Genomic DNA, 13662 nt, shown 5'->3' on the forward strand with positions numbered 1-13662 from the left:
CGAGTGATCTTGAAAGCAGTCTCACACCCAGTCAAACTTCCAGATGATGGCAGCCCTGGCCAACATCTTGACAGACCCCTGAGCTGCAACCACTTAGCTAAACTCTTTCTGGATTCATGACCCTCAGGAACTATGTCAGATGATAAATGTCTTTTGCTTTAAGCTATTAAGAAATTTGGGTAATTTGTTATATCGCAATTGATAGCTAATGCAGATTTTCATACCAAGATAACATCCTAAATTTTGGGAATGGTTTTGGAACCAGGCAGTAGGCAGAGGCTATAAAGACTTTGAAGAGTGTTAAAAAAATGAAAGCATAGGGGAACCTGGGTGGTGCAGTCACTTCAATGTCCAACTCTTGGTTTCCAACTCAGGGTCCTGAGATCAAGCCCTGTGTTGGGCTCTGTGACCTGCGTGGAGTATGCTTCAGTTTCTCTCTCCATCTACCTCTGCCCCTCTTCCCACCCCCCCCCATGCATGCCATCTCTCTAAAATAAAAATAATCCTTAAAAAAATGAAAGCATAAATTGCCTTGCACAAATTACTAATAGAAATCCTGAACTTTAAGGAGGCTGCTGGTAAGGGCTTAAAGGGAAGTAAGGAAGATGACATTGAAAAGAGGAGTAAGGAAGATCCTTGTTAGGTAGTGGCAAAACCTGCCTGCTGTGATATGGAGAGTTAAAGAAACATGCCTAACAAAGTCAGTGATCTATGATTTCCAAATAAAGTGTTGAAGGTGTCCTCTGATTTTTTCCTGCTGCTTACAGGAGATTGAAAGATAAAATATTTGCCCTAACTGAAGAACTATTAAAGATTAATGAGCTCGGGTTTGATGATTTTGAAAGCTCTCAGCCTCTCCAGATGGGAAATAATGCTAAAATTAAGAAATGGCTTCTGAGCAAACATCAAATCTAGGGCATTTCTGGAAAAACATGGTCTAAAGATAAAGTCAAGGGTGAAACTGTAAAATCTTTTTAGGACATCAGAATGATCTAAGGTCTTCCTTCAGAATATTATTCCATCAGACAAAAGGTCTTCTAAAGGTTTTGAAAGTGTGATTCACATATAAAAAGGGGGGTGGTTGGGTGGAGACTTTTAAGAAACTTAAGGATGTTGTTCTTCAACCTTTCTCCAAGTTACAGAAAGGATTATCTCAAAGAGACTTGTCTATTCTAGTTGGCCCCAATAAGATTCACAGTGGACTCCCAAAGTTTTCAAAGAAATATAACAAAAATGCTGCCAAAGCAGTATAAAGTTAAAAGAGGCTGTTGTATCTCCCAAATTTTACTGGCAGTAAGCAAGCTGAGAAAACTACTCAGCTATAAACACATCTATCTTTCTTAAAAAAGGAAAGTTGATTTAGAGCATGGGATCATTAGCCCAGAGGGTGGAGCTAAGAGCCATAGGCAAGAATAGGACTGAGATCTAATCAAGAAGTTTCCAACCTTCATCCAGCTTGATTTCAGAACTGCTATGGATCAGTGCCTCCTACATTCTCCTTTTAAATAGACATGTCCACAGCAGTTATCATGTGCCTATCCCACCATTGTATGTGGGTGTTTGGGTGCAGATAACTTGTCTCTTTAGTTTATAGGTGCACAGATTGAAAGGAACTATAATAAAGGAATTGTACTTAAATCATACACATGGGGTACCTCATTTGTACCTAGATTTGATTTTAATAATGAGATCTAGACTTTGATTTGATCCTGTAATTGGATGTGATTTCGGGCAACCTTGGTGAGAGTAAGTGTATTTTGCATGTGAAAGAGAAGGGAATCCTTGGGAGCCAGAGAGCAAACAATGGTAGCCAGAGTCTAAGATCTCTCCAATGATCCTCACCTTGTTGTACTCATGCCTTTGTATAGTTTCTTCCTAAAACATATTATGTTGGTCTGTGTGACCAACAGAATATGGAAGAAGTAGTGGTACATTACTTCTGAAATTATTAAAAAAGAACCCCCCCGCAACACACACACCACATTCATTTCATGTCAAGTCATCTGCCATACTGTGAGTAGCCCTATGGAGAGGTCTCAGAATCTGAGGCATCCAGGCACAAGCCACCTGAGTGATCTTGGAAGCAGATCCTCCAGTTCAATCATGTCTTCAGATGACTGCAGTCCCAGCAAACATCTTAACTGTAACCTCAAGGAGACCCTGAGCCAAGAACAACTGCAGCCGAGCTGGTTCTGGATATATAACCTGCAGAAACTGTGAGATAACACCTTTGTTGTTTTAAGTCAGTCAATTTCAGAGTAATTTGGAGCAGCAATGGATAACTGATAAACGGGTATAACTCCAAACTAAATTTCTTGGTAAGTCTATTAAAGATGCATAAGCATATAAAAATCACATCTCTGATCTTATATTGAGTAATTTCTCATTTAAGTAGAAAAAAGGACAAATTAGAGGAGGGCCATGGAAGAGAAACCAAAGAAAACGTCCGGAAAGGTTTAGATCTACCTCTTCATGAGGGAGTAGAGAAGACTGTGGGCCATGTGATTGGCTAGACTGGGCTCAAATATAGCTCTTCCACTTCCTGTGTGTGTCCCTGGGGGAACCATTTAATTTCTTTTTGCTTCAGTTCCTCATCTTTAAAAGAGTAATAAGGTCTTTGCACGGCTGTTGTAAAAATTAAACTCATTCACTTATTCAGTACCCTTCAGTGAAGGTCATGTGCCAGAAACTAGAGAGAGCAGGAAGTAACAGAGACTTGGTCCCTTCTCTTGTGTGTGGATTTTATAGTCTAATGGAGGAGATAACTATTGGACAAATAGTCATACAACTATTTATATAATGTTTGCTACTCATGCTATAAGAGAAAACATGGAGTTCTGTGAAAGTGTTAAACATCTGCCAGAGCCTACCCAGGGAAAAAAGGAATGATATTTAAATTGAGTCATAAAGGAACAGGAATTGGTTAAATGGAGATAGATGGAAGAATGATGCAGACAGATGGAATAACATACTCCAAATCTCAGAGCTAAGGGGAAGTTTGAAAGTCTAAAAAAGGGTTGAAGTTTAGTCACTGAGGTGTGGGTAGCAGCATAATGTTAGACTAGAGAACTGGACAGCAGCCAAATGATGTGGAGCCTTAAGGGGTTCATCAAGGATTTTGAATTTTATCTTGATAGCACTGGACAGCGTTAAAAGAGTTCAAGAGTAGGAGTTTTGTGGTTTGCCTTTTATTTTTACTCTGTATGTTCTGTATTGGATGGTGGCAAGATTTCATAAGAAGAGATTAATAAGTAGGCTACTGCAGTACTCCAGGCACAGGGAGATGAGTGGCTTGAATGATGGTAAAGAGATACATGAAAGTAAGTCAAGTATTTTTATATATGCTTTTTACCAGCCTTCCTTATCTCCTAAATTTAATCACCATTCATGCAGTTGCTCAAGCCAAAAATCTCAGAGTTATGCTTGATTCCTTTCTTTTTCTCACTCCCCAAATCCAGTCATGTCAGCTCTATCCTGTAAATGAACCCCAATTCCAGCCTCATCTTAGCCTTTCCACCTGTAGTACTTCCACTCTGACCAAGCCATATGCTCTCTCACCTGGGCCATTGTGACAGTCTCTTAATTAGTCTCTGTGTCCACTTTTGCCTTCCCAGTCTATTTTCCATAACCCATCTGGAATGACCTTTAAAACATGCAATTTGGTTAATGCACTCTATTGTTCCAACAACTCCAGTGGTTTTTTCATCACACCTGGGAGAGAATCCAAACTTCTTAACATGGCCTCCTGGCTCCTGTGTGATTGGACCCCTCACAACCTCTCTGACCTGTTTCCCTATATCGTACCCCCTTGTTCAGCACCACCCCTAGTCACACTAACCTTCTTGCTGTTCCTGAAACATGCTGAGTTTATTCCCATTTCAGAGCCTTTAGACTTGTTCCCTCTGCCTACATTGTTCTTCCCAGATCTTCCTGAGGCTGTCTCCTGCATATCATTCAGGTCTCAAGGAGAAAGAACCTCCCTCCCATCCTTTTCTTTTGCATTAGCTTCATAGTCTTAGAGTAGTCTACAAATAATTTTACTTAATTACTTTTAAGTACCTTTTTAGAAAATGAGCTCTTTAAGGACAAAAACTTTGACACTGCTACAACCTTTGTCTAACATTCACTTAAGAGACATGAATCAGAAGAACAAATATTGTTAAACTATCCATGCTACCCAAACCAATCTACAAATTTAATGCAATCTCTATCAAAAAACAACACCATTTTTCACAGAACTAGAATTATCCTAAAATTTGTATGGAACCACAAAAGACCCTAAAAAGAACAAAGCTGGAGGTATCAAAATCCCATATTTCAAGATACTCTTCAAAGCTACAGTAATCAAAGTAGTATGGTACTTGCACAAAAACAGACAAATAGATCAATGGAACAAAATATCTCAGAAAGAAACCCATGCTTACATGGTCAGTTAACCTATGACAAAAGAGGCAAAAATATACAATGGGGAAAAGACAGTCTCTTTAACAAATGATGCTGGGCAAACAGGACAGTTACATGCAAAAGAATGGAACTGGACCATTTTCTTACACTATACCAAAAAAATAAACTCAAAATGGCTTAAGAACCTAAATGTGAGACCTTAAACAATGAAACTCCTAGGACAAAACACAGGTAGTAATTTCTTTAACACTGGTGATCACAACATTTTTCTGGATATGTCTCCTAAAGCAAGGGAAACAAAAGTAAAATTAAATGTTTGGGACTACACTAAAATAAAAGGCTTTTGTACAGAGAAGGAAACCACCAACAACTAAAAGTCAACCGGCTGAATGGGAGAAGGTATTTGCAAATGAGATATTCAATAAGGGGTTAATATCTAAAACATATAAAGAACTTATAGCACTCAACACCAAAAAATCCCTAATCCAATTAAAAATGGGCAGAGGATCTGCATACACATTTTTCCAAAGGTGACATACAGATGGCCAACAAACACATGAAAAGATACTCAACATCACTCACCATCAGGGGAGTGCAAATTAAAACCACAATGAGATATCACTTTATAGTTGTCTGAATGGCTAAAATGAAAAAGATAAGAAATAACAAGTGTTGGCAAGGATATGGGGGAGAAAAGAACCCTCACGGTCTGTTGGTGGGAATGCCAATTGGTACAGCCACTGTGGAAAACAGTATGAAGGCTCCTCAAAAAATTAAAAATAGAATTGCCATAATCCATAATCCATAATTCCATGTTGGGTATTTACCCAAAGAAAATGAAAACACTAATTAGAAAAGTTATATGCACCCTTATGTTTATTGCAGAATTATTTACAATGGCAAAGATATAGAAGTGACCCAAGCATCCATCCATAGATGGATGAATGGATAAAGAAGACATGGCATACACACATACACACACACACACACACACACACACACACACACAGAGGAATATTACTCAGCCATGAAGAATAATGAAATCTTGGCATATGAATAATGAAATAAGTCCATCAGAGAAAGACAAATACCATAGAGTATTCCACTCATATTTGGAGTTTAAGAAACAAAACAAATGAACAAAGAAAAAAGACAAAAAGCCAGACTCTTAAATAGAGATAACTGGTAGTTGCCGGAGGGGAGGTAGGTGGGGGGATGGATGAAACAGGTGAAGGAGATTAAGAATACATTTAACTTGAACACTGAGAAATGTATAGAATTGTTGAATCATTATACGCCTAAAACTAATAGAACACTGTATGTTAATTATACTTCAATAAAATTTTTTTAAAAAGATTTTTATTTACTTGAGAGAGAGTGAGCAAGAGAGAGAGACAGCATGAGCAGGGGGAGGGTCAGAGGAAGAGGGAGAGGAAGAAGCAGACTTCCTGCTGAGCAGGGAGCCCAACATGGGGCTTGATCCCAGGACCCCAAGATCATGACCTAAGCTGAAGGCAGACTCTTAACCGAATGAGCCACCCAGGTGCCCCAATAAAAAAATTTTTAAAGACAAAAATAAATGCATAAACATTTAGATAACATTATAAATGTAAGGACACTAGTTTTGTTTTGGCATATAAAAGATATCCAATGAAAGGTAGTTCTTATTGTTTAGTCTGTATCCAAAGTAAATACCTTTTCCCCAAATCTGATTTAATTATGCCCTTGATAACTTTGTTAGTGAGTTACTATTGTCATCAAGTAAAATGGAAGTCTTGGAGTGTGTGTGGAGGGGGGCGTCCTTCACAATAGCTACTTTTGAATAAATGGAAAGTTAATCTGGGAAGAGTCTGTACAACTTCAAAATGACAGTGGTAAACAGACTTAAGGGAGCCATCCCTCATTCCCATCTGATGGTAGTCACATACCCTATAATCCTCTCCTGATTGCAGGCAGGACCTGTGCCTTTCTTACAACCAACAAATATCATAAAGGTGATTAGATATCATTCCTGTGATCATGTTGTATTATAAAGTCTCTGTATTAGTAGACTGGAATTAGAATTTCTCTGCTGTGTTGTAAGGTAACTATGGAGAGGGCCGCATGGCAGTGAACTGTGGGCAGCACCTAGAAATTGTGAGCAGCTCCCAGACAAGAGTCAACAGGAAAACATGAACCTCAGTCTTCTGCCAACAACCTCAGGGCACCTGTATGTGGAGCTTTCCTCAGTCAAACCCCTGATGAGACTGCAGCCCATCCTGACATCTGGATTTTAGCCTGGTCTGACCCTAAAGCAAAGAAGCCAGCTAAATTGTGCTTATACTTCTGACATACAGAAAGAGTGAGATAATAAATGTGTGTTGTTTTAAGCCAGTAAATTGTTGTAATTTGTTACACAGCAGTAGAAAACTAATATAAAAATCATAGACAGAAAATACAGAAGAGCAAAATTTGGTCAAATATAAGGACACACAACTGATAAATTGTTGAACACTACATCTGAAACTAATGATGTACTATGTGTTGGCTAATTGAGTTTAAATTAAAAAAACAAATATAGGGGCGCCTGGGTGGCTCAGTCGTTAAGCGCCTGCCTTCAGCTCAGGTCATGATTCCAGGGTCCTGGGATCGAGCCCCGCATCGGGCTCCCTGCTTGGCGGGAAGCCTGCTTCTCCCTCTCCCACTCCCCCTGCTTGTGTTCCCTCTCTAGCTCTCTCTCACTCTCTGTCAAATAAATAAATAAAATCTTTAAAAAAAAACAAATATAAGAAGGACATGACACTAAAAAGAGCTGTCTAAAAATGAAATGAACTTCATCCAAGAATACTAAATTCCTCATTGCTGAAAGGGTTTAAGTGGTGAAAATGTTGTTAGTGCATCAGATTGAGTTGGTGATCTTCACAGGGCTCCTTCCACATTAAAAATTACAAGATTTGAAGTACTCATTACCACCAATGACCTAGAATGGTAAATCCTATGGATAAATACAAACAAACTCTGCTTACACAACTAATGTTGCTGTCAATATTCATATTCTCAACCAGCAAAAGATCATGTAACTGGGCCACTTCCTTTTAAAGATTTTATTTATTTATTTGAGAGAGAGAATGAGATAGAGAGAGCATGAGAGGGGGGAGGGCCAGAGGGAGAAGCAGACTCCCTGCTGAGCAGGGAGCCCGATGCGGGACTCGATCCCAGGACTCCAGGATCATGACCTGAGCCGAAGGCAGTTGCTTAACCAACTGAGCCACCCAGGCGCCCGGGCCACTTCCTTTTAAAGTCCCAAATAAAGATACAAAGATGAACTCTTTGCATATTATTTTTTTTAAAGCACAACATAGTAGTATTTGGGTTAAAAAGCAATTATATTCATAAAACTTCATGCTTTCAACAATTCTAAGAATTCGTTAAAAAATGCTATACCCATGTAGCCTGGTTCTGGTGCCAGGAGGAAGTCAATGATTTAAAAATTACCAAATGAAAAGGTAAGATAATACTGAGAGGAAATATCTGTGGATATATCTGTGGATAAAGGACTTGTATCCAGAATATATATATATAAAAAATTCCTACAACTCAATCATAAGGACACAAACAATTCAGTTAACACTTGGGCAAAAGGTTTGAATAGAGATTTCACCACAGAAGATATTCAAATAGCTAATAAGCACCTGAAAATGTACTTAACATCATTAGTCAATAGGGAAAATATGCACTACAACTACAATCAGCTCTTACTTTACACCCATGAAGATGGCTATAGTAAAAATGACAGGAACAATTGCTGCCAAGTAGAGAGAGAAACAATGAGCTCTTTTGCATTTCTGATGGGAATGTGAAATGGTGAGCCATTATGGAAAATAGTTTGGCAGTTTCTTAAAAAATTAAACATAAATTTACCATACAACCCAGCAATTTTACTCCTACGTATCTACTTAGGATACCAGAACTGAAAACATATGCCTGCCCAAAAACCTGTATGTGAATGCTCATAGCAGCATTATTCATGATAGACGAAAAGTCAAAACAACCCAAATATTCATCCAGTGATAAATGGAGAACTCCAGTGTGATATACCCACACGACTGAATACTCTTTAGCAATAAAAAGGAAGGAACTACTTGTACATGCTGTAATGTGGATGGACCTCCACAGCATTATGCTAAGTGAGAGAAGCCAGATGGAAAAGACCATATATGGCATGCGTCCATTTCTTTGAAAATTCCATAAATTCAACTATATAGGCAGAAAATATATTAAGTGATCATCTGGAGCAGGGTGTAGGAATGGGAGACTGAAATGGGCACAAGGGACATTTTGGCATGACCAAAGTGTTCTGAAACTGGACTGTGATGATGGTTGCATGATTCTATAAATTTGCTAAAAGTCATTAAATTGTCCACTTCAAATAGGTGAATTTTATGGTATGTAAATTATACCTCAATAAAACCATTTTTAAGAAATGCCTCCTTTTAAAGTACTATGCATTAGAGATAGTAACCTCATTTGAAAATAGGGATACACAAATTGTCTCAGGCACTCCTGCCCGCTAAGTGTAGGATCTAGTTGGGTTCAAAAGCAAACCTCATGAATTCAGGCTTCCATCATTTCAGTGGGGGACAGGAAGAAGACGATTGATGTCTGTCCCAAGGGAAGGCATTTGGAAGCAAATTTACCACATACACAAGCTAACAAGGGCAGTGTTGTAATGTTTACAAAGAACAACCTTTTCAATTCCCTGTGGGTATTTTAAAAGCACCCATTTTAACATGAGGATCTGCTGATATAAAGTATTCTTACACAATAGATTAGCAGATCTTTTCACATCCCTGCAGTATATTTGATAGCATAATTTGAATTTCTGTATTTAAATATTTAAAATATCATCTAATGCAGACATCTTATTATCAGATAGGTCTTTCCACTTCCACCCAAGTTTGTTTAAATGAGAGCCATTCATAGCACATTTCTGGAATTATTATTATTTTTTTTAAAGATTTTATTTATTTATTTGAGAGAGAGAGCACATGAGAGGGGGGAGGGTCAGAGGGAGAAGCAGACTCCCTGCCGAGCAGGGAGCCCGATGCGGGACTCGATCCTGGGACTCCAGGATCATGACCTGAGCCGAAGGCAGTCACTTAACCAACTGAGCCACCTGGGCGCCCATGGAATTATTAACCTAACTATACCATGACCAAGAATATGTATACACATATCATGCACTGACACATTCTAAGGAACAGAGGCTATACAAGTAGCTAAAAATGCATATTTAACTTTTGAGTGACCAAGGAAAAATGTTTTTTCCCTAACATTGCAATTATGTACCTGGAATGCGATGGGACTCTTTCCTGGGAAGTCTGGGAGGACAGACTTCCATCGAAGGAGTTTCCTCGGTGGCAGCCTGAAATCGTGGCCTTGGGTGACATGGGATCTGACTGGAAAGTTTCACAGACCACCTGGAGTCCCTTTTGGAGGTAGAGATAACAGATTAGTCTTCCTTCCTTCCTTTCTTCCTTCTTTCCTTCTTTCCTTCCTTCCTTCCTTCCTTCCTCCCCTCCTTCCTTCCTTCCTTTCTTTTTCCTTCAGGTACATCCTCTAGAATTAGCCATCATAGTACATACTTTTTTTTTTTTAAATTGAACATTTTTCTTTATAGCATAGCTAACTACAAGGTCATAGACCAAGGGATTTTGCTTTCATCTAAGAGCGAATGGAAAAAGACTTCTAGAGAACCATGTATATTATTTTAAGCATTCAGCTAAATACTTTCATAAACTTTATTTCATTTTTCCCTTGATTCTTTTCTTTTTCAGCTCACATACCCAGGATCTCTAGAAGAGTTACAAACCACCAGCTCATCAAAGATGTGCCAATACTGAGGTGAGCTGAGTAGGGCCTGAGCTGGAAACCAGGTTAGTAAGAGCTGATCAAACTGAAGCCAGAAAATGAGAATCGAAGCACAAGTTTCAGGTCTTTCTCTCACTCATTAAAGGAGGATGGGATACATTTTTCCAGTTGGAGACGATGACCTTTATTTCGATTTGTTAAGCACAAATGCAGCCATTCTCTTACAGAGTAGCTTATTTTAATGACATTTAGCTAATAAGTACAACTCTGCTCAGGTAATAGGACATTGTCTTTCCATAGGTATTACAGATGAAATTCTTCACTTATGTATGAAGACCCTCAAACATTTATCATAGTATTTTAGTTCTCATAATTTTAAAAAAAAATTTTTTATTGTTATGTTAATCACCATACATTACATCATTAGTTTTTGATGTAGTGTTCCATGACTCATTGTTTCTGCATAACACCCAGTGCTCCATGCAGAACGTGCCCTCTTTAATACCCATCACCAGGCTAATCCATCCCCCACCCCCCTCCCCTCTAGAACCCTCAAGTTTGTTTTTCAGAGTCCATCATCTCTCATGGTTCGTCTCCCCCTCTGATTTCCCCCCCTTCATTCTTCCCCTCCTGCTATCTTCTTCTTCTTTTTTTTCCTTAACATATAGTTCTCATAATTTCTATTTTCATATGTAAAATAAGAAAGCACTGTCCAACCATGATGCATAGAGAGACAAATACACTGCTAGAAATTTCATAAAATAAGTCCTCTGAACTAGATCAGGGAATCCTTTAGCATGAGCATGCTATGTGTGCTTCATGTTGGGTAATTTGGGAGATAAAAAAGTATTAGATGAATCTGAACCTTGAAATCAAGAACTTACAGTTAAGTTTAAGACGAATATAGGTTAGAGTAGCACGCCCAATAGAAATATAATACAAGCCACAAACATGAGACACATACCTAATTTTAAAAATAATAAACATTGGTGAAATTTTAATATTATATTCTGTTTAACCCCAAATTATTATTTCAACATGTAATCAATATAAAAATCATCATTAAGATATATGTTTTTTTCATACTAAGTAGTCAAAATTTGGTGTACATTTGATACTTAGAACACATCTCAATTCAAACTAGCCTTATTTCAAGTGTTCAAGAGCCACATGAGCCTCGTGGTTACCATATGAGGCAGTGCAGATTTAGAGTGACTGGACAGGAGTTCATGGGGGAGTTGAGATCTTAATTGGTCCTTAAAAGAAAGATAAAATTTAGACAGGCAATGAAGAGGAAAGATAGCAATCCACATAGAGGAGACAGTCTGAGCAAAGACCCAGAAGCTAAAGCAGCATGCTCTATATATGAGAAGCAGTGCTTAACTAATTGAAGGGGTAAACAAGGTCACTTAAGAAAAATGATGCTAGGTGGTAGAAGGCACAGAGAACCAGGGAGAAGAGTTTGGTCTGGAGGTGATGGTAAAAGAAATCCACTATAGGTTCCTAGGGAGCAAGGGATATAAAGAAAGAACGGCAACCTTGCATATAATAAGCCTCTGTGGAATGATGAGTTAATAAATAAATGATGCGTTAATAAATAAATGATGCATTAGGAAGATTAGTCAGGCATTATTAAGTGGTATTTATGTGAAGCAGGAGAGGCTAGAGGTAGAAAAATCCAATTAGGTGGTTCTAGCTGCAATCTAGTAATGAGGACCGGGATTTAGAGGGTAGTAGCGGGCACAGAGAATAAAGAACACATATGAGCAACGTAACAAGATAAAACAATATGACTCAGCAAGAACTCAAATTGAGATGAGGAAGAAGAATGAAATAGGATACGTATTTTGTTGTCTCTAATATGTCATCAGTTATAAGACACAATTATTTTATGTTCAATTAAGAAAAAACTGTTAATTAAACTAAGACACTTACCAGGGAGGACTTTTTCTAATATATTTATTAAAAGCACTATCTTACTTAGACTTATTTAGGCATAGCTTTTGATTATATATTCATCCTGTATATATGTAAAAAGGATGATATAAGTGAAATAAATTGGTAGAGGTATTCTTGAAATTTCTAAATTTTAAATCAGAGTTTCTGATACATGTTTTTCCATAGAGTAACTTTTTCTGTGTCAAAAATGTTATTTCTTCAAAGTGTTATTTCTTAAGAGTACTCCACTATTACCTCTGACATATTCTTCTAAGTCACTGATCCTGATTCTGCAAAGTTAGATGCTGGAAATGACAAGTTCATGCTGTGCAACCTTATGAAAATGACAACCTTATCAATACTGCTACCAGGCAGGGAGGTTTTAAGAGGCCAAAGATCATCAAACACCTGACTTCAAATATGTTAAAAGTGAAAAAAATATATATCTTAGGATAGGTAAAATATAGCAGACAAACCACAGTGTCTGTACTCAGCAAATGTTCAGGAAACAGTAGATATAATAGGACTCCAACATTTGCAGTTTTGAGGGGAGAAAGGATGATGGCACCGCTGACAGTAATGCATCAGTTAGAAAGAGGATCCAGTGTTGCTGGAAGCAGAAAATTGCATTTTGCACGTGTTGAATTGGAAGTGAAGGTAGGTCATCTAAAAACATACTAAATTAATGCCAGTATACATAACCATGTGGCTTTTTTTTTATTGTATATCTGGAAAACCTAGAAATACATATATTTTTTAAAATTTTATTTTATTTTATTATGTTATGTTAGTCACCATACAATACATCGTTAGTTTTTGATGTGGTGATCCACAATCCACTGTTTGCGTATAACACCCAGTGCTCCATGCAGTACGTGCCCTCCTTAATACCCATCACCAGGCTAACCCATCCCCGCACCCCCCGGCCCTCTAAAACCCTGTTTGTTTCTCAGAGTCCATAGTCTCTCATGGTTCATCTCTCCCTCCTATTTCCCCCCCTTCATGTTTCCCTTCCTTTTCCTAGTGTCCTCCATGCTATTCCTTACGTTCCACAAATAAGTGAAACCATATGATAATTGACTTGCTCTGCTTATTTCACTTAGCATAATCTCCTCCAGTCCCAACCATGTTGATGTAAAAGTTGGGTATTCATCCTTTCTGATGGCTGAGTAATATTCCATTGTATATATGAACCACATCTTCTTTATCCATTCATCTGTTGAAGGGCATCTTGGCTATTTCTGCAGTTTGGCTATTGCAGCCATTGCTGCTATGAACATTGGGGTGCATATGGCCCTTCTTTTCACTACATCTGTGTCTTTGGGGTAAATACCCAGGAGTGCAATTGCTGGGTCATAGGGTAGTTCTATTTTTAATTTTTTGAGGAACCTCCACACTGTTTTCCAAAGTGGCTGTACCAACTTGCAATCCCACCAATGGTGTAAGAGGGTTCCCCTTTCTCCACAACCT

The 13662-nt window shown here is 38.2% G+C and overlaps 1 protein-coding gene across 12 annotated transcripts in view; it reads right to left on the bottom strand.

The window, feature by feature from the left end:
* Positions 1-13662, bottom strand: part of UNC80 (unc-80 subunit of NALCN channel complex) — a 223590-nt gene that overhangs the window by 189301 nt on the left and 20627 nt on the right. For all 12 annotated transcript variants that reach the window (XM_081813703.1, XM_081813705.1, XM_081813699.1 and 9 more), the window contains exon 7: positions 9733-9872. In XM_081813703.1, coding sequence (XP_081669829.1) covers positions 9733-9872 — 140 coding nt within the window. The remainder of the gene's footprint in view (positions 1-9732; positions 9873-13662) is intronic.

This window comes from Leptonychotes weddellii, chromosome 3 (genome assembly GCF_054177405.1).
Source record: "Leptonychotes weddellii isolate Sample4059 chromosome 3, ASM5417740v2, whole genome shotgun sequence".
Classification (NCBI taxonomy): domain Eukaryota; kingdom Metazoa; phylum Chordata; class Mammalia; order Carnivora; family Phocidae; genus Leptonychotes; species Leptonychotes weddellii.